Source organism: Musa acuminata, chromosome BXJ1-5 (assembly GCF_036884655.1).
Source record: "Musa acuminata AAA Group cultivar baxijiao chromosome BXJ1-5, Cavendish_Baxijiao_AAA, whole genome shotgun sequence".
NCBI lineage: Eukaryota > Viridiplantae > Streptophyta > Magnoliopsida > Zingiberales > Musaceae > Musa > Musa acuminata.
The window spans coordinates 37927448-37947557 of record NC_088331.1 but is presented as its reverse complement, the minus strand read 5'-3'; the positions used below and the strand labels follow the sequence as shown (position 1 = coordinate 37947557).

At 39.3% G+C, this 20110-nt stretch overlaps 2 protein-coding genes across 4 annotated transcripts; both read left to right on the top strand.

The window, feature by feature from the left end:
- Nucleotides 1-487: 487 nt before the first annotated feature.
- On the top strand, nt 488-9956 carry LOC135674185 (probable pectin methyltransferase QUA2). The gene is made up of 9 exons (XM_065183754.1): nt 488-878; nt 1047-1743; nt 1845-1974; nt 2713-2953; nt 5468-5690; nt 5833-6002; nt 6164-6467; nt 7162-7300; nt 9294-9956. The coding sequence occupies exons 2-9, from the start codon at nt 1127-1129 to the stop codon at nt 9447-9449; spliced, it is 1980 nt and encodes a 659-aa protein (XP_065039826.1). The 5' UTR covers nt 488-878; nt 1047-1126; the 3' UTR covers nt 9450-9956.
- Nucleotides 9957-11370: 1414 nt separating this feature from the next.
- Nucleotides 11371-19847, top strand: LOC135674184 (protein WHAT'S THIS FACTOR 1 homolog, chloroplastic-like). 3 transcript variants are annotated; one of them, XM_065183753.1, is made up of 3 exons: nt 11371-12796; nt 18906-19174; nt 19284-19847. In XM_065183753.1, exon 1 carries the CDS (start codon nt 11409-11411, stop codon nt 12630-12632), a length of 1224 nt encoding a protein of 407 aa, XP_065039825.1. In that variant the 5' UTR covers nt 11371-11408; the 3' UTR covers nt 12633-12796; nt 18906-19174; nt 19284-19847. The 3 variants fall into 3 exon arrangements, with proteins under 3 accessions (XP_065039825.1, XP_065039823.1, XP_065039824.1); XM_065183751.1 differs by lacking the exon at nt 18906-19174; XM_065183752.1 differs by having other exon boundaries at nt 18906-19847.
- Nucleotides 19848-20110: the final 263 nt, after the last annotated feature.

Sequence of the window (20110 nt, the reverse complement as noted above, 5' to 3'; positions counted from 1 at the left end):
AATCGATGCTGTAACATAGATGCTTGTCGTTCATGAAAACTACCATCGAGATCGAGAAGAAATCCAATGCATTCAAGTGTGCAATCTTTCATGCCACAAATCCGCCCGAACTCACGGCCACAGTAACCAATCCCATCATCTACAATGAGAAGGAGAAGGAGGAGAGGGAGAGGGTGGGGTGCCACTTACTGACCCTATCCGATCATCCACTTTATTGGCTTTATGATTACACCTCAACAAACACCCTTCAAGCCAATATAATTATTTTCATTTCGAGTAAATTCTTCATCTAAATTGCTGCAAATGTTTCTTTAAAGTAATTTTGCTCATATAATTCCTACACTTTCTCTTATTCTCTCGAGTAAGATCACAAAATGAGCTATATATATATATATATTTCTTCTATTATTATTATTATTATTATTATTATTATGTTCTCGTCATTATATTAGTGCGCGGATCTCATTGGCCGATGGGAGAGGCCCGTGAGAGAGAGAGAGAGACGAGTGCAGCAGTGATTGAGCGAGGGAGAACGAACGCGGAGTGATCTTTCTGTCCCTTTCCCACGCTGTTCTCGCCATTTGTTTGGCGGAGAGGAGGAAGAAAGAGGCCCATATGGAAGAAGCAAGAGATTCTACGATGACGGTGAAATGCGCGTGGAGGCAGAGCCTCTGAGAACTTCGTTCCGAGGAAGCTTGGATTTTTCGGCACTCCCTCTCGTTTTCGCGACAGCTCCTGCGGTAAAGTTGCCTCCTTGAATTGTTTTCTGCCTGTGGCGTTGTTTTCCCGTTATCTCCGATCCACCGATGGGCGTCATCGAACAATAGAAAATAGGAGCCAAGATGCGATCTTGCGTACTTTTCTGAACTCGAAGTGAGGTAGGGGAATCACCCTTTATGAAAGCTCTGTTTCCTATTCCATCTTTGTTGCTGTATTATTCCGTGCCTATCATTGTCGGTTTTTTGATGCATGGCCGGCTAATCTCTTCGTTCTGTCTTCTCCTCTCCTCGCAATCCTCATTCACATGCACATTGTTCTGCTCCTAGGTGGAAGGGAATGGCATTTTCTGGATCTGTGTAAGTATATCTTCTGGCGAAATCTTGATTTTGCTGAAGGGAAGAGAGCAATGTCGAGGCCACTCTACCGTGGTTTTTCCGGGGGCGGAAGGGGCAGCGGTGGCGCATGCCGTGACCCTTTTGATTCGAGCTACCAGGCGAAGGATTTCGCGGAGAATGGGCACGACCATGAGGCGGGAAGCCCCGCCGGAACAAATCGAAGCCGGCAAAGCCTTATTTTTGCCCTCCTCAAGCTGGGTCTAGTTGCCATTACCGTCCTTGCACTCTTCGGTTCGCTCTATTGGGCTATCTCTATCTCCACCTCCGCTCGAGGCAACGTCTATCATGGCTATCGACAGCTCCAGGAACAGGTCGTTGCCGATCTCGCAGAGATCGGGGAGCTGTCGCTAGGAATCGCGCGGCCGAATGAGTTGGAATTTTGCCCGCCTGAGTATGAGAATTTTGTCCCTTGTTATTACAATGTCTCGGAGAGTTTTGATTTGGTAGATTCGGTGGTTCCGACTAAGCATGAAAGAAAATGCATACGCGATTCTGAGAAGGGTTGTTTGATTCTTCCTCCGACGAACTATAGAATTCCACTGAGGTGGCCAAGCGGGAGGGACTTCATATGGAAGGCGAATGTCAAGATCACAGGACAGGAGTTCTCCTCTGGGAGCTTAACTAAGAGGTAGGATGGCTATTATTATTATTATTGTATTTTCCATAATTTGTCTTAATTATCACTACATTCCATTTAATACGTGTGACTAATTATCTGTTTATTGCTAGGATGATGGTGGAGGAAGATCATATCTCTTTCCGATCCGACTCCTTCATGGTTGATGGTGTAGAAGATTATACACATCAGATAGCAGAGATGATTGGATTGCCAAATGAATCTAATTTCATTGAGGCTGGGGTCAGTGCAATTTTATGCTTCGTAACAGCTGACTATTATGTTACTTGATTATTGTGCTGTTAAGGTCATTTTAGCTATTAGTTACTATACATCCCAGTTCAGATACAAAATGTTAAATACTCCCGAGATAAGACGAAGTTAATTGCTTTTCCAAAAGATCATAGAGTTTCATACATATGATACTTTCTTTCCAACTTAAAACATTATGCAGAGGTTGCTTTCTTTCCAAGGACAATTGTATCTCTCTCTTCAAGTTATATAATTTCTCCATGGGTTTTGAAGTCAAATTTTAAGAGACTTTAGGCTATCATAGCTTTAACATTTTCAAAGTGGTGCTAACTCCTTTACCATTCTGTATCTTTATTATGTCCTCTGTAGTTATCAAATTATGATTTTGTACAAGTGCGATTATCTGAAGGGTAAATTTACAGTCATAATTTACAATGTTCTTTAGATTCTCTCTTTCTTGTCATTGTTTTCATTAAAAGAAAGTGCACATTTTTTTTTCCAGATTCCTCCGTTAATAACTTCTAGCTTAAATTTGAGATAAATCAGCTCAGAATAACCTGCATTAGCTGAATGACATTTGTCTTCAACCCTCACCCTGTTTTGATATTTAATTTAGTGTTCTGATACTAAATTGTTCTTGTTTATTGTGGTTATGTAGCATTTGGTCTTCTTGCTATAACTATCCATTTAAGTATTAATTACATATTAGTTTTGACTGAATTGTTCCAGGTAAGAACTGTCCTAGATATAGGCTGTGGTTTTGGTAGTTTTGGAGCACATCTCTTCTCAAAGCAGTTATTGACCATGTGCATTGCAAATTATGAGGCATCAGGTAGTCAAGTTCAACTCACCCTTGAGAGAGGCATTCCTGCTATGATTGGTTCTTTTTCATCAAGACAGTTGCCATATCCATACCTTTCCTTTGATATGTTGCACTGTGCAAGATGTGGGATTGAGTGGGAGAAAAACGGTTAGTAATATTTGCCTACTTAAGAATTACTGGTAACCTCATATGTATTTTCTTTTCCTTTCTTTTTCTCTAAAAATTCACGGGAGTCAGCTTGAAGCAGTCCTTTTCAAACAAACTACTGTATCATAATAAACCATTTATCAAACAGAACATGACAACAACATTTAAGCAGGTGTGGCATCATCAGCTCATTTAACACAAATATGTTTGAAAAGGACATTATAAGAACTAAACTTCCATTCTGATAATCTGAGAACAATTTATAAGGATGATGATTTTCTTTGCTACATAAATAGGATAATGCTGCATCTTCTGTACAATTTTGATCATGTTTCCATAAACTTTTGGTATAAGAACTTAATGTCTTCATTGTTAAACAGATAATGAAGGTAGGTGCATGAATTTTATTATCTGGAGTGGTCGATGGACAAAAAAAAATGGTTTCTTGCTGGTAAAAATTGCATATATTCACTTGTTTTTCTGCTTCCTCTTTCTCGCATCCATAGCCACTCATCTTGTGATCCGCTAAACCAACTTGATGACATCCCACTCTGTGATTTTGCTTTTAAGTTATATTGGCCTTATTGTTGTCCTACCCTGGTGCTGACCGTACTTAGCACACTTCCCTCTACCACTGTTCATCTTCTATTCTTTTCATTGTCTCATCTTGTGATCTGCTAAACCAACTTGATGACATCCCACTCTGTGATTATGCTGTTAAGTTATATTGGCCTTATTGTTGTCCCACCCTGGTGCTGACCGTCCTTGGCACACTTCCCTCTGCCACTGTTCATCTTCTATTCTTTTCATTGTTGAAGTTTGACAAACTGATATTTTTTACATTGTTAATATGAAATTCTTCCATCATCCACCTTCTATTATTTGTATCCTTCCTCCTAGTGGTCTGTGGCCTATCAAACTCACATAATTATAGTCATATGGCAATAGTGTTAATCATGATAATCATAGTTCGTTAAAGATTACAATAACTTACAAAATAGAGATTTATTTTGTAAATGTTATTATTGTGTGATGTGATTTGTTCACCAAAGCATGGTTCAAAATCTCGTCCAAATAATCCTGTACCAAACATTATTTTCAGAAGTAGTATATATTCCTTTTCCTTTCAGATTTGACCATTATCATTTTTTAATTTAAAACCTAAAAAGTTTGACCCCGGCAGTTATTGCTGTAGTAAAACAGCTCTCTCTGTCTCTGTGTGTGTGTGTGTCTCTCTCTCTCTCTCTCTCTCGTCCTATTGTCCAATCCTTGCTTGTCACCGCCTCTCGTGCCGCCCACTGCTCACACTACCTCCTGCTTGCTGCCACCGCTGCCCTTTTGATACTTATCCTCTTCTCCTTCTCCTTCTCTTCTTCCTCCTCCCCTCTTCTTGACACCGATTGGTATGGCAGTATATCATGTGTTGATATGCTGATCTTTACCGAATCCATACTGGTACATGCAAGAACCACACCAGTCTGGCCAGGCACCGGTGTGGGATCAATATTCAAAATTTTAAAGCACCAAAGATATGAGTTATTTATTGTACATGAAAGCTTAGGAAATTATAATGGCTTGAGTAATAGTATTTCATAATTTCTTTACAAGAACCTTATAGAAATTTGTATATCAGCTTCTCCAATTTCCAAGACTGAGTCCTGGATTCATTGAGGACTAGGTCAAGTTGAGTTTCTTGGTTTTTGAGGACTAGGCATGGTCATTACCAAAACTAATTTCCTCTTCATTTTTTTTCCTGATAGCTATAAGCATGGCAAAAATGATGAGAATGCTGACATGTTTCACTAGTGCTGGATCCAAGAACAGATCTTTATGAATAAGGAACTTTACAAACATTGGGATTGTAGGACATATTATACAATTTTATACAATTCTCAAGAAGGTTGATGTATTAGCTAAGTGGTAAGAGAAGGTACAACAATTATGTCATGAACAAGGAGGAATGTAGGACCTATGTAAATTGCAAGTAACCAAAAAACCAATTGGATTGCACCATTATCTGGAACCCTAAGGTTGAATGCTAAAATTTGACACATTTAAGCTTGAGGGAACTGGTAACTACCCTTCAAAAGTCCATAGATTTCAGTCTAATTGAAGGCAAGTTGCAGCTTGTTAGTTACTTTTAGATGTGTGTCGCATAGAAATTTATGACATTCGTATCTCATACTCTTTAATATAACAGTATATATGCTTTCTTTGGCTGGGATGTGAAAAGAATACACTTATTTTCTAATTTATATGTGATTTTCATATTCTCCTTGTTCATTTAAGTAGTTTCTCTTGAGAATATCTTAGTAAGTTGATATAATCATATGCTAAATCTAAGCTAAACTACCAACTAAAGTTTATATTTCTAAGGTATCAAAAAATATTAATGTTTTTTTGGTGTTGAAATGAAAAGTAGTAGGAAATCAGTTGTTCTTATATCTTCAGAAGTTCATTAAGCTTTTCTTTAGGTAATGGATTATGGATACTAAAATTCTGATATCATGGCAGATGGTATTTTCTTACTTGAAGTTGATAGACTTCTAAGACCTGGAGGTTATTTTGTCTGGACTTCACAAATGAATACTCACAGATCTTTGCGTGATAAAGAAAATCAAAAGAAGTGGTCAGTGATTCATGATTTTGCCGAAAATCTTTGCTGGGACATTTTGTCACAACAAGATGAAACAATTGTATGGAAGAAGACAAGCAAAAAGAAATGTTACACTTCTCGGTATCAAACCCTAGTTCATATCCTTTCTTGTTATATCTCCCATATTATGATTCCACAGGGACAAGCTAACTGTGATCCTTTATACAGCAATATATTTTATTATCCCAATTATATGCATTAAACAACTTTTACTTTTTTACAGGAAGGCGGGCCCTGCAGTTTGCGATAGAAGCCACGATGTTGAATCTCCATATTACCAACCACTAAATCCCTGCATATCAGGGATGGGGAGTCAGCGATGGATTTCCATTGAGAGCCGTACACCTTGGCCCTCTCGAGTTGCCTTGAATTCAACTGAACTTGGTATATATGGTAAATACAAAATCCAGCTAGTGAATGAATGTATCCGTGATCCTTACGTGCATGCAACTCGTGCATGCACAAATTGCGTGTGTATACAAGATTGCTGTAACAATATCGTTATCATCTCATCATCCATTTTCAAATATTTCTCTAACACAGTTTCTTATCAGGTGTACATCCTGAGGACTTTGCCGAGGATGCTGCTGGTTGGAAGTCAGTGGTTCATAATTATTGGTCACTTCTTTCACCACTTATATTCTCAGATCATCCAAAGAGACCTGGTGATGAGGACCCCTCTCCACCTTTTAACATGCTAAGAAATGTCCTTGACATGAATGCTCATTTTGGTGGTTTTAATGCTGCTTTATTGGATGCTGGGAAATCTGTGTGGGTGATGAATGTGGTGCCCACAAATAGCCCCAATTATCTTCCTATGATTTTTGACAGGGGCTTTGTTGGTGTTCGACATGATTGGTATGTGTACGCCCACTGATATCCCCTTTTACATTTGTTGCTGCCTCACCCATACATCTTGACTGATATCTGCATGTATTGATGCAAATATGCCACAAAAGCATTTTTATTTCCTCTAGTTCTAATGATGAGGTTTTAATTTACAAAATATTTTAGGGCAAAACACAGTTCTATTATGTTAGTTTTCATTTATATCATCCGATAGTGCACTTTTTGCCATCTTGTTTCATTGTAAGAAAATCGAGATTGATTCATGTTCCATCATTGTATAATTCAAGACCTCTTAATGTTCCTTAATAATCAAAATTGTTCAGTATGTGTTTCCATATATCTCTTAGCCGGAAATTTAGACCTGTTAATTTCTTTATGTTCCAGTAATTGTGTTAATATTAAATATTAATCACTCTCACCTGACCGCTTCTCTAACTCCCTTTCCTTTTTAGCAATCACTCCTGTGGTTGATCCTGCATAGTTAAGCCTCGTGGCTTGGGCATCATAAGGCTGCATCCTAAACATGGGGTTCTATACTTAACTTAGTATAACTTCGTATTCTGTCTATTTTACCATGCTGATCATTGGAATTGTAGTTGGTTACCCCTGGTATATTCATTATTCAATCTCTAGCATAGCTGTTCACTTGCTGTATCTTTTCAAGAGCTTTAGTTATCTAATTAAGAATCCGATATTTGATAAGGTGTGAAGCATTTCCAACATATCCAAGGACCTATGATATGGTCCATGCTGAAGGATTGCTATCTCTCGGGACTCATCAAAAGCAAAGGTGCTCCATGCTTGACATTTTCTTAGAGATTGATCGCATTCTACGACCTGAGGTACAAAACATCTTATTTGTTTGTGCACCTTTTATATGCTAAAAGATATTGATACCCAGATTGCAACATTTTCAGGATAGAATATTTTCTCCGGATTTTTTCCCAAATTCCAGAAATTCAATTAACATACTGTGACATTATTAATGCCTATGGTCTTTGTGGGTGTCATTCAAGTTTGGGGCAACCTTTGGTTTGATTGATAAGAAAATTTGTATTGTGGATTTCTATTCGCAAATATCAGCAATCTCTAACTCTTTGTGGATTGGATGGGGAAAGATAAAAGATTTTTTTCATTGATGAGTCATAGGTACCTTGATTCTATTTAAATAAAGAAACACCTCACAACATAGCTAATGCCAACAACCCCAAGTTTGTGGCAGGACGTAAAAGTTATTCACTAATTGACTTCCTCACTTCCTCATCCATGGTAATTGTTTTACTAACATTCTTGGAGGTGTATGAGTCCGGGATTAATCATGGTATCATATTTAACCACTGCAATTTGTCCTTTCACTAGAATGTTGGAAATCAAGGACATAACTGAACAAGAAGTTTCATTATCCTCAGTGAAGTTAAAGTCAGAAAATAGATTAATTTATTAGAGTTTTTGTATCAGACCTGCTAACTTTATTCTAGATTTGCTGCATATTCTTCTTTATGGACCTCTTAGTTCAAGTGATGAATTGGTCGAAGGACATATTTTCAAGAAAATGAGTTACTTATTAGTGGTTGCAAACTTCTGTAATCATGTGAAATGACCATTTTGTTTCAAATAACAAGTTAATTTATCTTGACAAGCTCTGCATTGTTAAGAAAAGCATTACTAAAATACATGGATTCAACTATTCATCATAGCAGGTTGTCTCATTTCTCCTTGTTGTATCCTAGTGGTGGTTATGTTATTTTCAAATAATCATTTAGTTGTTACATTGTATGTCAGTTTGCCAGTATTCTGTTTGTGCTGTTGTTTTTTTTTCTTGTTACTCTTGTAAAATGTTTTGCTATTTTCTCAAGGCAATTTCCAATTGTAATTGTACTTTGTATTAGAATAATCTAATATTTTAAACACAAGTTAAACCTTTCTGCTGACTATCTTTTAGACAAACAGGACAACTCTTCTGCTTATTTTCCTTTGCTAGGATTTTATGTTGGACTTTGATGGTTGTCATCAGCTTGACATATACAAGCCTCTGGCCTGCCTATACCATTGTGGCTATGATTTTAGGCCAAATTCCAATTTATAAGAACTGACATCTGAAATCGATATTAATTTTTTGTATAATCATGAGACAAAGCACGTGTGACATGCTAGTCTTCAGATACTTCTCATTCCTCATTAAACCCTAGCATTCTCAGAGCCTAGCATCCATCTCTGACACTGTCATCAGTATATGGTCACACCAAGTCAAACTTTAATCATAAACACCTAGATTGACTTTGTTAGCAATCCCAATGCTGCTTCTCTCCAGTAGCTCTTGATGATACATGACGTGGGCTATGCCATATTCTTCCATCCCATACAGGTATCCAAGGTCTTTTGTCATGGTCATCTGATGTGGGGAAAAGTAATAGCATATCATGATTTTGAGATTTTTCTAGAATAACACGGTATCAGTGATAAAATTTTTTTATGTTTGTAAATGATGGATCAGAGAGGATGGGAAAAACATCTCATAATGCACAGCTAGTGTCTTTATATTGTTTACATTGTTTGTTGATTATGGAATGGTTCAATTTTGGGAGCTCATAAGAATGCTGTATAGTGTAACTCTTCTAATTTTAGAGAAGGAAAACTTAAACATGCTCAGAAAAATAATTTGTTCTGAGATGTTGTAATGACCCAATGATAATTGATTCTGTATTATAACAAAGTGCCTTCTCAGAAACTTTCTCCATGTCTAGCTCCAGTTGGTTCAGTTGTAAGCTATTCGTAAGTTTTGATTATAATCATTAAACTTGTACTAAATCTGATACTATTGCTGGCACAATGCAGGGCTGGGTGATAATTCGTGACACAGCGCTTCTTATTGAAACTGCTAGATCCATGACCACACAACTGAGATGGGATGCCCGCCTGATCGAGCTTGACAGAAGCAGCAACGAGAAGCTCCTAGTTTGTCAGAAGCCGTATTTCAGGAAACAACAGTAGCTCACACAACTACAGCAGTTTTGCATAGGATAAAACATTTGTTATTTGTCGATAATGTTTTCCGTAAAATGTCATCATGATAGGTGGAATCAGAAGAAAGAATAGAAAACGTTGTGAGGCAAAGAATTTTCAGCAAATGCTATTCCTGCGGAACCACAAGGTTCCATTGGCTATGTGATTACATTATAAATCTGCATCAGAAGGCATATGCCGAGTTCACCATGTTCCTTATAAAGATAAAGAAGATGAAGCCAGACATTGTGTTGGAAGAAACATACTGGTTCAGGAATGATGCTGCAGTATATATGATTCAGCAACAATTCTAATTCTTTCTCTCATTTAATATTTCATTAAGCAGCATTTTTTTTCTTTCTACCTGTAGATCTCATCTATGTGACTATTGAATGGTTATAGCTTTGAGAAAGAGAAAGAGCAAAAGAAAAACCATATTGACATTTTTTATTGTTTCAATATCTATCAATTCTCTGATTAGCTTCAGCAGTCAAACCTGTGATTGATGAAAAGAGACTGATCTGATTGCATTCATCCAACTATTGTTTCTTAATCCTTTCAATTGGATTTCTGTCATTTAGCCAGCATAGGCAAAAAAGAAAAAAATATTATGTCATATATATCATCTTATTTGAGTTTATGTGCATCCCCAACTTAATGATGGTTAAAATATTATGTACATTTGTTTGGTGTCTGGTTTTGTTAAAAAAACTCTAAAAATAGAGATTTAGCTGAAATCATTAAGCAAGTCCTTTTATTTCTTTTGGTGCTAAAAAACAGAAAACGTAATAAACTACCTCTAATCATTTTTATTTATTTATTGTTGATCTCAATACTTAAAATATTTAATTGTGTTAAAAAATGTTGTAATTGAGCTTCCATTATTTTGAGTTTTTACTAACTTTAATCATCAATGGAACTCTAACTTTTGAGGTTTTATAAAGTAATTTATACAAAGGTTTGAATAGTTCTTGATGAATCATAAGACATTTGGTTCTTTTTTTGAGAAATGATACTTAAAAAGGTTTGTTAAAAATACTCATTTTATGTTTTCCCAATAATTGACTTTAATATATTAAGGGTAAAATTTTCAAACGAAAGCTAAAAGGTTTTTTACTTTTACTCGTAGAATATTTATTTTTTATTTATTCACACGTAACACTTGTTTATTTTTATAAAAATAATATTACCCTCATCCTTCACCTCATAGGCTATCGTCTTAATTTTATTGTGCTTGTTCTTATTTTTTTTTGTCAAGACATCAGTAAAGAGCTAAAGGCCTTACTTCTGTCTCATTATCCTTCTCATCGACCTTGATAAAAGAAAAAGAGGTGAGCATGATGAGGTTTCCTCTTTCTCCTCGGACGTATCAAAGTAAAGAATGATCATTGGAGGAAAGAAAGAAGGGAAGCTTTACTGTGATTATCTCTTTCCGCTCTACGATTGATTAATGGAGCAAAGGTGTGAGGTATAGTAGCGATGAGGATAGGGATTAAAGGGTAAAAGATAATGAGAGACGAAGACTGTTCAAGAGAAAATAATCTCATCGTTTAGAAAATAAAAATACTACGAGAGAGAGAGAGAGTAATCTCAAAGGAGTAGAAGTTACAAAGTAATCTCATCTTTTAGAAAATAAAGATATTATGAGAGAAAAAAATATAAAAAGGGAACGAAAAAAAGAAGTGAAAACTTAAAATTTCAACAAAATAATATCTGCAAAATTAATATCGTGGGCTACTCTTGACTTCCACTCTTTAAAGAATTTGAAATATCTATAATAAATAAAATCCAACAAAATATATGATCAAATATTAAGTTGTATTAACGAAAATAATATTCCGTTGTGCATCGCAGCTGCTTGCGACCACTACAACTATATAGGTGGTGACGTATACAGAACCGTGACGACCTCCTCCGAGAGCCGAACCCGAAGGCGAGGCGGCGGCGATGTCGCAGGTCTTCTCCGCCGCCAAGCGGCTGCCCGCCCTTCTTCTCCCCCGACACCATCTCTCTACTTCTGCTCTCTCCACCTCCTCCTCCCTCCCCGATGGAGCCACCCCCGCTACCGCCGCCTCGGGCCTCCCCTTCCTCAACTGCCGGCGCCGGAAGAAGCTTCGCAAGAAGCTCCAGAGCCCTCGCGTCGCTCCCATCCAGAGGGATGCTGGCCGCCGCCTTCCCGACTTCGAAGCGGTCGTTCGCCTCGACGCCGCCCTCCGCTTCATCTCCCGCACTAAGTGCTATCTCTCTCGCCTACCCGGCCACTGCATCCCCCTCGCTGACGCCGGCAAGCTCCACCGAGAGCTCGGTTTTCCTCGTGGTCGCAAGGTCTCCCGCTTCGCTGCACGCCACCCGCTCCTTCTCCACCTTCCCCGCCTCCCGCCGGACTCCAAACCTCTCCTCGCCTTCACCCCGCTCATGGATTCCCTCATCGCCGAGGAGCTCGTACTCATGGACGCCATGGAGTCCACCCGGGTTACCACCGTCCGCAAACTCCTCATGATGTCCGCCGGACGCCGCATCCCCCTCGCCAAGCTCCACCACTGCCGCCTCCTCTTCGGCCTCTCTGATGACTTCCGTGATCGCGTCCATAAGTACCCCGACTACTTCCGAGTCGCCGTGGATCCTAAAGACGGTCGCCATGTGCTCGAGCTTGTTGAATGGGATCCAGCCCTCGCGGTCAGTGCCCTCGAGAGGGACTTCGTCCCTGATGAAGCCCGGGTCCGTCGAACATTCAAGTTCCCCATCCGCCACGGAAAGGCGTTACCTTTGCAGGAGGACGACGAGAGGAGACTGAATTCTCTGACTACACTACCCTTGGTGTCGCCTTATTCAGATTGTTCAGGCCTGCAGCCGTGGACAGTGGAAGCGGAGAAGTATCGGGTCGGTGTGATCCATGAATTTTTGAGCCTGACTTTGGAGAAGAGGGCGTGGATTCATCACATTGTGGAGTTCAAGGAGGAATTCAACCTCACGAAGCATACTTACCCGATGCTATTGAAGCAACCTCGAGCATTTTATCTTGCAGGCACCGAGATGAATTGGGCTGTGTTTCTAAAGGATGCTTACAGGGAGGATGGGACTCTGATTGAGAAGGATCCACAGGTGTTGTTCAACGAGAAATTGCAACATTATGCTTTGACAGAATCAGAATCTGGTGAGGGGGTTTCCTAAACAAAGAAGTTTGGGCTAATTGAGTATAGTGAAAAACAAATGTTCTTAATAAAATTAGTTTCGGTCAATGATAACAAGGCCAACTCAGGGGAATTGGAATTGCAAAGTTGTAAGAGACAGTGCCTAGAAAACTTTGATCAGGTGTTGTTCCTGGAGCAATGAAGGTATTAACTCTTGACTTTGAACAATTTGTGCTCATTCATGTATTTTAGTCCATGTCATGTGTACCATTTGGATGTAGTGAACATTCCAATTTGTGTTTGCTTTTGTGTTGAATTATGTCCTGATTATTGTGGCATTTTTTTGTGCTTGTGACCTGGAAAGTGTGAATTTAAGACTCTTATTGTTTTAAATTGTCGAACTTGCTAGATCATGTAAAATGAGCATCATGAAGTTGTATATTTGTCGACTTCAAATTGACTAGCAGTGTTACACAGTGAAGTTTGGTTTTCTTGGATCATCATGATGAGGCATGTGGACGATTCAATAATTGTACTATTGTATCACTGTAACGTCACGAACTTAGTTGGTTTTGTTAAAATTGTGCAGTACCTTTGCTTGTTCGTCCGCAAAATGTCAGCCTCTCCGAAATCTCTCATGGTCGTATAAGGACCTACAAAAGAGAAGATGAGTTAGAGGAAATATTTAACTTAGTATTCTATAAGTAGATGTTTCAGCAAGCACTTAATAGGCAATGCAAATGACAAACATAGACTTAATAAGCTTTGAACAGTCACGCGATAAATGATTTAAGGTGGTTTGCCATGACCAAAAGTTCCTACAAGTGCCCATATGATATTATTACGGAACAAGACAACGAACCAGTCCTAGATAATAACCCAAAGGTCTATCCAGCCATGTGCCGTCCGAGTAGCTTTAGGGTGCTGTATTGGCTGACACTCTGCACCACTCTACAAAGTTAGAAAACCCCAAAAATGGCTATCTAGATAGCTTGTTTTTGAGTAGTTTTGCCTTTGTGTGATAACTGCACACAACTTGTATTTATAGGACTAAAATGGCCACAAAAGCCAACTAAAGAGGGGTTGCCAAGCCTACTGCAAGTCCTCTACATGTTGTGCAAAGCATGAACAAAACTAAAAGATACCGACATACACAAACATTACATCAAACACCCTTTGTGCAGATTTATCCGTGACACTCCCCCACTTATTCCTTCAACGTGCTCGTTGAAGCCTTTACGGACGCTACATTTCCTAGTCTTTGCTAAATCTTTAATCTTTTGCTTTAACTACAACGCATCTCCCTCGACTTTGAGCTGCTATTCGCCACTGTTATTGAGTAGTCAAACTTTGATTCGCTAACGTTGTTTCAACTCACTAGTGACTTTGATTGGTGTGGGGTCGGTCGAGTTGTCTTGATTTTTTCTGGTTTTTGCGGATCCTTAAATGAAAGAAAAGACATTCCTTATGTGTCAGCCTTTTAAACATCTTGTATTGCTTGAATTGGGTGAATGCCTGTTGGAGCTTTAACGACCATCGCCTCACAGACTTTGAAGTTTTTGAAATGTTTTCTTCAGAAAATTTGTCCATCAATTTCTCTTCTACTTAGTTGTCGCCTCCAAGCAAGTTCACATCACTTCCACTTTCGCTTGATATTTTTTTGGGAAATGAAGTGGACAATCTACTCTTAGTAGAATCGATCACTATTGGTGAGGATTTAATAACTATTGTCTTCTACTAAGTCTCCTCGAAGGGTCTTTAAACATGTGCAGAGCTCTGCTACTGGATAAATTAAAGAACTGTAGTACTCGGTTTTGCTCATTCTCTTAAGAATTGAGAAGGTAAAGATTATTTGGTTTCGCTCGCCTTCTTGAGGGTTGTACTTAATGCATCAAGCTGGTTACTAGTCTTCACTTGCGCTTTGCTCATACTTTTGAAGCACCTGAAGTGTTTGCACTCATTGCATTGAGCTAGTTACTGCAATTTGCCTCCTCATTGTTATTAAACTTCTGGAATGCAAGAAGTTTTAACAAAAAAGAATAAAATTTTGTCCCAACTTAGAGTAAGTCTCCGATAATTTTGGTTATCTTTGGGATTGTATCATCTTCTTCATCATTTTCGTTGCCTACTCTTTTGAGTAGAAAGGTACAACATCGTGTACTATCTACTTTGTTCATTGGTCGAGCACTTCTGTATCAACTCAAAATCCGTCACTTTTGGCAATTTTGACGAGAACCCCGTCGACACTGGTCTTACGAAGTTCCTTGGCTTCTTCCCTTTTGTGTTGTCTCGGTATTTGGAGTTTGCCTCTATAATCTTCACCTTCTCGGCCCCCTTTTATAACCATGCACTCTCCCTCCATGAGAACAAATGATCGATGACTCAATAAAAGTCTCGCTTCTGTGGTACAATGGTGCTACCATGCCCATGGCCCTACTATCTATTGTTTTGCATTTGCGTCATTTTCTTTACGATTGGTAGATCCACCTCTGCGACACTGTAGCACTCTTCTAAGTCCACCTCTATTATAACTGACGCTTGGTTTTAAGTAGCTAAGTCCCTGTAGACTCATTGTTGTTTTCTTACCCATTTTGACTACCTGTTTCAACACCTCTATGTTCCCTAAGCAATTCTCCTTGATCGATGGAAAGACAGACTGCAACTCCCATGCATGGCCTTTGCCCTCATATTGTAGGGCTCACGTCGATTTTGTTCTTCTTTATTTCCTTAGTAGCAACATTTGCTCGCTCGACCTCGTCCTCCAACTTGTCGGGCTCCTTTAAGCGAATTTGAGCTCTAAAGTAGTCCAACACTCCAATTGCCCCGATCATATCTCTGTATGATCAAGACCACCCCATGAGACTCATTGGTACTTGCACTCGGAATCCTCTTCGGTGGTACATAGCCCCCATATACTAATAACTGAGGTTTTCATCATATGCAAAATTTGATGTATGCACGAAAGACCCGCCTCTATGGTATCATAGTATTCACTCCCTGAATCCATAGCCCTTTTGTCGTGTTACTCACCGAAGTGGAGCTCCTAATAGCTCCTAATCATACCTCTATATGATCAAGTCCCGTACGGGACTCCTCTCGTATGTGTTGTATTGCTTCAAACTATTCCACCATGATCTACTGCACCATGTCGACTTTTGGTGACATATCTATTACATTTTGATATTTGTAGGATGAACTTGGACTACGATCTCTCCAATATGTGGCCTCTGCCGACACATCGTAGGGCCTCCACTCCCTCTGATTGTGTTTGCTTTTTTGACAATCGACCTTTGCCCACTTGCTCTTGAGTGATACATAGACGAAGCACAACTCTAGAACAGTCTGTAGCTTGGTAGCTCTCGAAGTCCACCGACTTTGTTAAAATTGATGTACCATTGTTTGGATCCTGGGCCCTTGCCCCAACACAATCTTCGTTGTGCACAACTTCCTTTACGATAACTCGAATAACAACACTGTGGTATATTCTTCAAGAGTACCTATTTCTGTGTCCTCTTGTCCCGTGTCAAGACCGTATAACCCTAACTTCTCCATAAGTTGAGTCACTTTAGTCCCTCTATCAATTGCTTCTCTAAGATAAGGTGTATGTGGCTCGAAGCTCCCTTCAACTTTGGCACAATACAAGATGAGTCTGCTTTATCAAAACGAGGGACCCATAGAATGATATGATCTCGTTCTTCCCTTTGCAAGAGCTCATGTCCTTGACCTCTATCCTAGAAAAGTTTCGTGCCTCTACTCCATGTTTCGTCTTCTGTGTCGACTCCCTTCATGCGACTTGGGTACTTCACCAAATTCCACCTAAGTTGCTTCATTCCTCGCTTTTTATTGAATTGATAGGGGCCCTCGTGCCCACCTTTTTATAGGTCAGCCCTTCGTTGAGTTCGATCTCCACATCATCTCTAAGTGTGCCTTCGTTTGGTGTTGCCTAGGGTCGCTCTCTCACTTGATCTTACACTACGTCCAACAACACATTACCTCATGTGAGATCATGTAATGACCTCTCGTTGCTTGCTCAGTTCATTGAGCTTTATGGACCTGTTGTCTTGAGGTACACTTCTCAACGTATGTGATCCGTTGCATATGAGTCTCCCTTTGGAGAATCGAGACTATCCCTCCCGGATATCTGTCTCGTTGGAGCAACTTTCCTCTTCACATTCTTCCCTCTAGAAGTTTCGGAGACCACCGTCCCCATGGATTACTCTATTTTTTTGAACAAATTGTGCATTGTTTCGCCACCGTTAACGCACTTGTTAGATTATGACTCTTTGCCAATATAGTCTCCATTGTGCCCCTTAAGACCTAGCAACATGCTGAACCTACTACATATGTCAGCCTCCTACGGACGTATCCTTCTCATGTCGAAGAGAAAGTTTCCATGCTTTATGACGTTGAGTTTCGATCTCTTTGAGATGGCCATGAGCAGACCATTGTTCACATATAGGCCCTTGTATGAGTATCGAATTATTCGAGTTAGCAATTTCCCTCACCTTTGTGAGCTTTACACTACTCTTTCAGTCGCCGAGCAACTTATCCCTCTTTGCATGGTCTCATCCTTTGCCAAGTGCATTGCTTGCCTTGAGCACCATCAAGTTTGGTTGCCAACATCGAGCTGTAGTGCTATCCCAGCCTCTGTGCGCTACACATTCTTCCCAGTTCCCTTGTCCTTGTGATGCCTCTCACGTGAAGGCTTGGTCATTCATTTGAATGTCAATCTCGGATGCTCGTACCTTTGAGTAACTCCTTTTCCTACATCCCTACGCTCATTTCCCTCAAATGGTCATGCGTGCTAGCTGGCCTCAGCGCAGTCCCGCTAGGTCCCCACGTTTGTTTGCCAAGAGTTTCTAAGTGTGCTTGTCCCGCTTTGATACCATATGTCACAGATTTAGCTAATTTTGCATAAATCGTGTGGCACCGTTGCGTGTTCGTCAACAAAATGTTAGCTTTCTCGAAATCTCTTCTGGTCCTGTAAGAACTTACAAAAGAGAAGATGGATTAGAGGAAGCATTTAACTCGAAATCCCACAAGCAGACATTTTAGTAAACACTTGATAGATAATGCAAATTATAAACATAAACTTTATAACCTCTGAACGGTCACGCAACAAAGGGTCTAAGATAGTCTGTCGTAGCCAAAAGTTCCCACAAGTGCCCACATGACATTGCTACGGGACAAGGCAACAAACCAACCTTAGACAATACCCCAAAGGACCATCCAGCCATGTGCCACCTAGGTAGCTTCAGGGTGTTGTACTGGCTGACATTCCGCACTACTTAACGGAGCTAGAAAACCCCTAAAATGACTACTTGGATGGCTTGTTTTTGGACAGTTTTGCCTTTGTGCGATGACTGAATACAACATGTGTTTACAAGACTAAAATGACCACAAAAGCCAACTAAAATGGGGTTCCTAAGCTTACCGCAAGCCCTCTACATGTTGTGCAAAGCATGAACAAAATTGAAAGATACGGGCATACACAAACATTATATCGGACACCCCTTGTACAGATTTATCCGTGACAATATGTATTTGCACTAATCGAAGTACTCAATTAAGAATAACTTAATAAATCACTTGTCACAGGAAACTACTGATAGCTAGTTACCTGTGGTAGAAGGTGAACACCATGCGTCTCTTTCATGCACTTGGGCTAGTAAAATTTGTGAAGTGCCCCCATGGCTATCAAGTCGGAACATTTCTCAAGGGCTTGTATGCCCTCAAGTAGTTTCCATCCTTTTGTTGCTTTTTCTTCTGTAGACAATTCCCAATATACTCTTTGAACAAGATATTTAAGATGGACCACCCTTTTGTATTTAAATATTTTAATCTTTTTTTGGTGCAACCTGGTCTTTAAGAAGCGTCAAATTAGTGGTCGGATGCCACAATTTACAGTATAAGTAAAGCTGATCTAAATCTAGTTTTTACATGGTTTTCCAACATTTTCCATTCTGAATTCAATGATGAGTATGCAGTGTAACCAGTAATGGCTTGCAAACTCTGAATTCCATAACTGCTTTTTATATCAATGTTAGTTGCCAATTATTATTTCTTTGTTTCTTTATTTCTTTTTTGAAAACTTGCATCTTTGAATTAAAGAACTAACTAATTAATAGCCATTTACAATTCTGTAGTTCACTTTAAAGCAATAAACTTAGAACTTCATAATATCTTCTTTTTAAGAATTTATTATTGTATCATAATTGTTTGTTTGCTCTAACAAATAATGTATATTGAAAAAAATTGGTTGTGCAAAGAATAAATAAAATTCTGCATTGTGGCTCCTCCACATCAGCCTCAGGTTATCAAAGGGTGTCAGCTTTTGCCTTTGGTTACCCTGGAAATTGAAGTTTATGAAATATTACTTACAGATTTTTTTTTAATTTAAATGCAATATGATTTTAGACGTGAATTTCTCCCTCTTGGCAAACCTGTTCTGTGATTATACCCTCCTAGTTTGTTGTGGTTGCTACCTGTTTGGTGTAATCCTGCATTACTCGATCAAATATCTGTGGAGAAAATCATGGACACACCAGATGATGCTGATCTCAAGGAAGCTCGACAGCAGGAGTATGGTCTGCTTTCCTGGGCTGTTCCCAGAAAAAAATGCTTTAGGCAGACACTTATCTATCACTTGCTAGCTTCTCTACTTATAGATTGGTTTGTTTTCTTCTTCCAGGACTTACTGCCCACATTCAGCAAGCTTGGATGAGGAAAATGCGTGATGCAAACTTGATAAGATCTTGGGATTGGCTCATGCATATGTCCAACAAGCCAAGCAGGGTGTCCATGCAAGAGAAGCAATTTCTGGGAAGCTGCAAAGAATGAGTGGATGAGCTTCCAATTCATCAGCATCAGTCTTCAGGCTAGTTTCGCCTTGACGTTCTCTTGGATTCTCGATGCTTGTTATGTCGCTCCATCTCCCCAGGGACTGAGAGCCAGTTGCTAGCAGAAGAGCTTATGCCACAAGTGATGGCAGTTGAGACAGAATGCATCGAGTGAAATATAGTGTTGTATAGGATAGATATGTAGAACAAGAACTCTATGTTTTTGTTTTCTTGCAGCTGCCTTCTGTTGGGAGTGAATTCATTAAATGGCCCAATTACGACCCTCTTTGTTAAGTTTTTTTTATTTTAACACAGAAGAATTAGTGTAAGATATTTCAACTGGCACATTATAATCAGGACCTGACTGCTGTTTCAGTCTGCTTGAAATGAAATGGTTGGCTGAATTCAAGTGTGAATGAATAGTTCTGTTCTCATTAGTACTCTAGTGAAATATATTTTATGACTTTGTGGATGTTGATGGGAGGCCTCAATATAATTTTGGATAAATTGTGTGAAATTGATTACCAGAAGATGACTGTGCAGATGGCAATTTACTCTGCTCTGAATGCCTATAAAATATGTTGATCTGTTGTCTCTGTTGAGACATCCAGTGTTGGTACACAACACTGCAATGTTGCACAGATGGTGCATCAGGTTGGATATGATTTAATATAATATT

What these genes read in the sequence shown, in the direction of transcription:
- LOC135674184 (XM_065183751.1), top strand. Translation starts at nt 11,409, where the DNA reads ATGTCGCAGGTCTTCTCCGCCGCCAAGCGGCTGCCCGCCCTTCTTCTC.
- LOC135674185 (XM_065183754.1), top strand. Translation starts at nt 1,127, where the DNA reads ATGTCGAGGCCACTCTACCGTGGTTTTTCCGGGGGCGGAAGGGGCAGC. An exon ending in AACTGAACTTGGTATATATG is followed by an intron (nt 6,003 to 6,163) that starts GTAAATACAAAA and finishes GTTTCTTATCAG; the next exon opens with GTGTACATCCTGAGGACTTT. An exon ending in ATCGCATTCTACGACCTGAG is followed by an intron (nt 7,301 to 9,293) that starts GTACAAAACATC and finishes GGCACAATGCAG; the next exon opens with GGCTGGGTGATAATTCGTGA.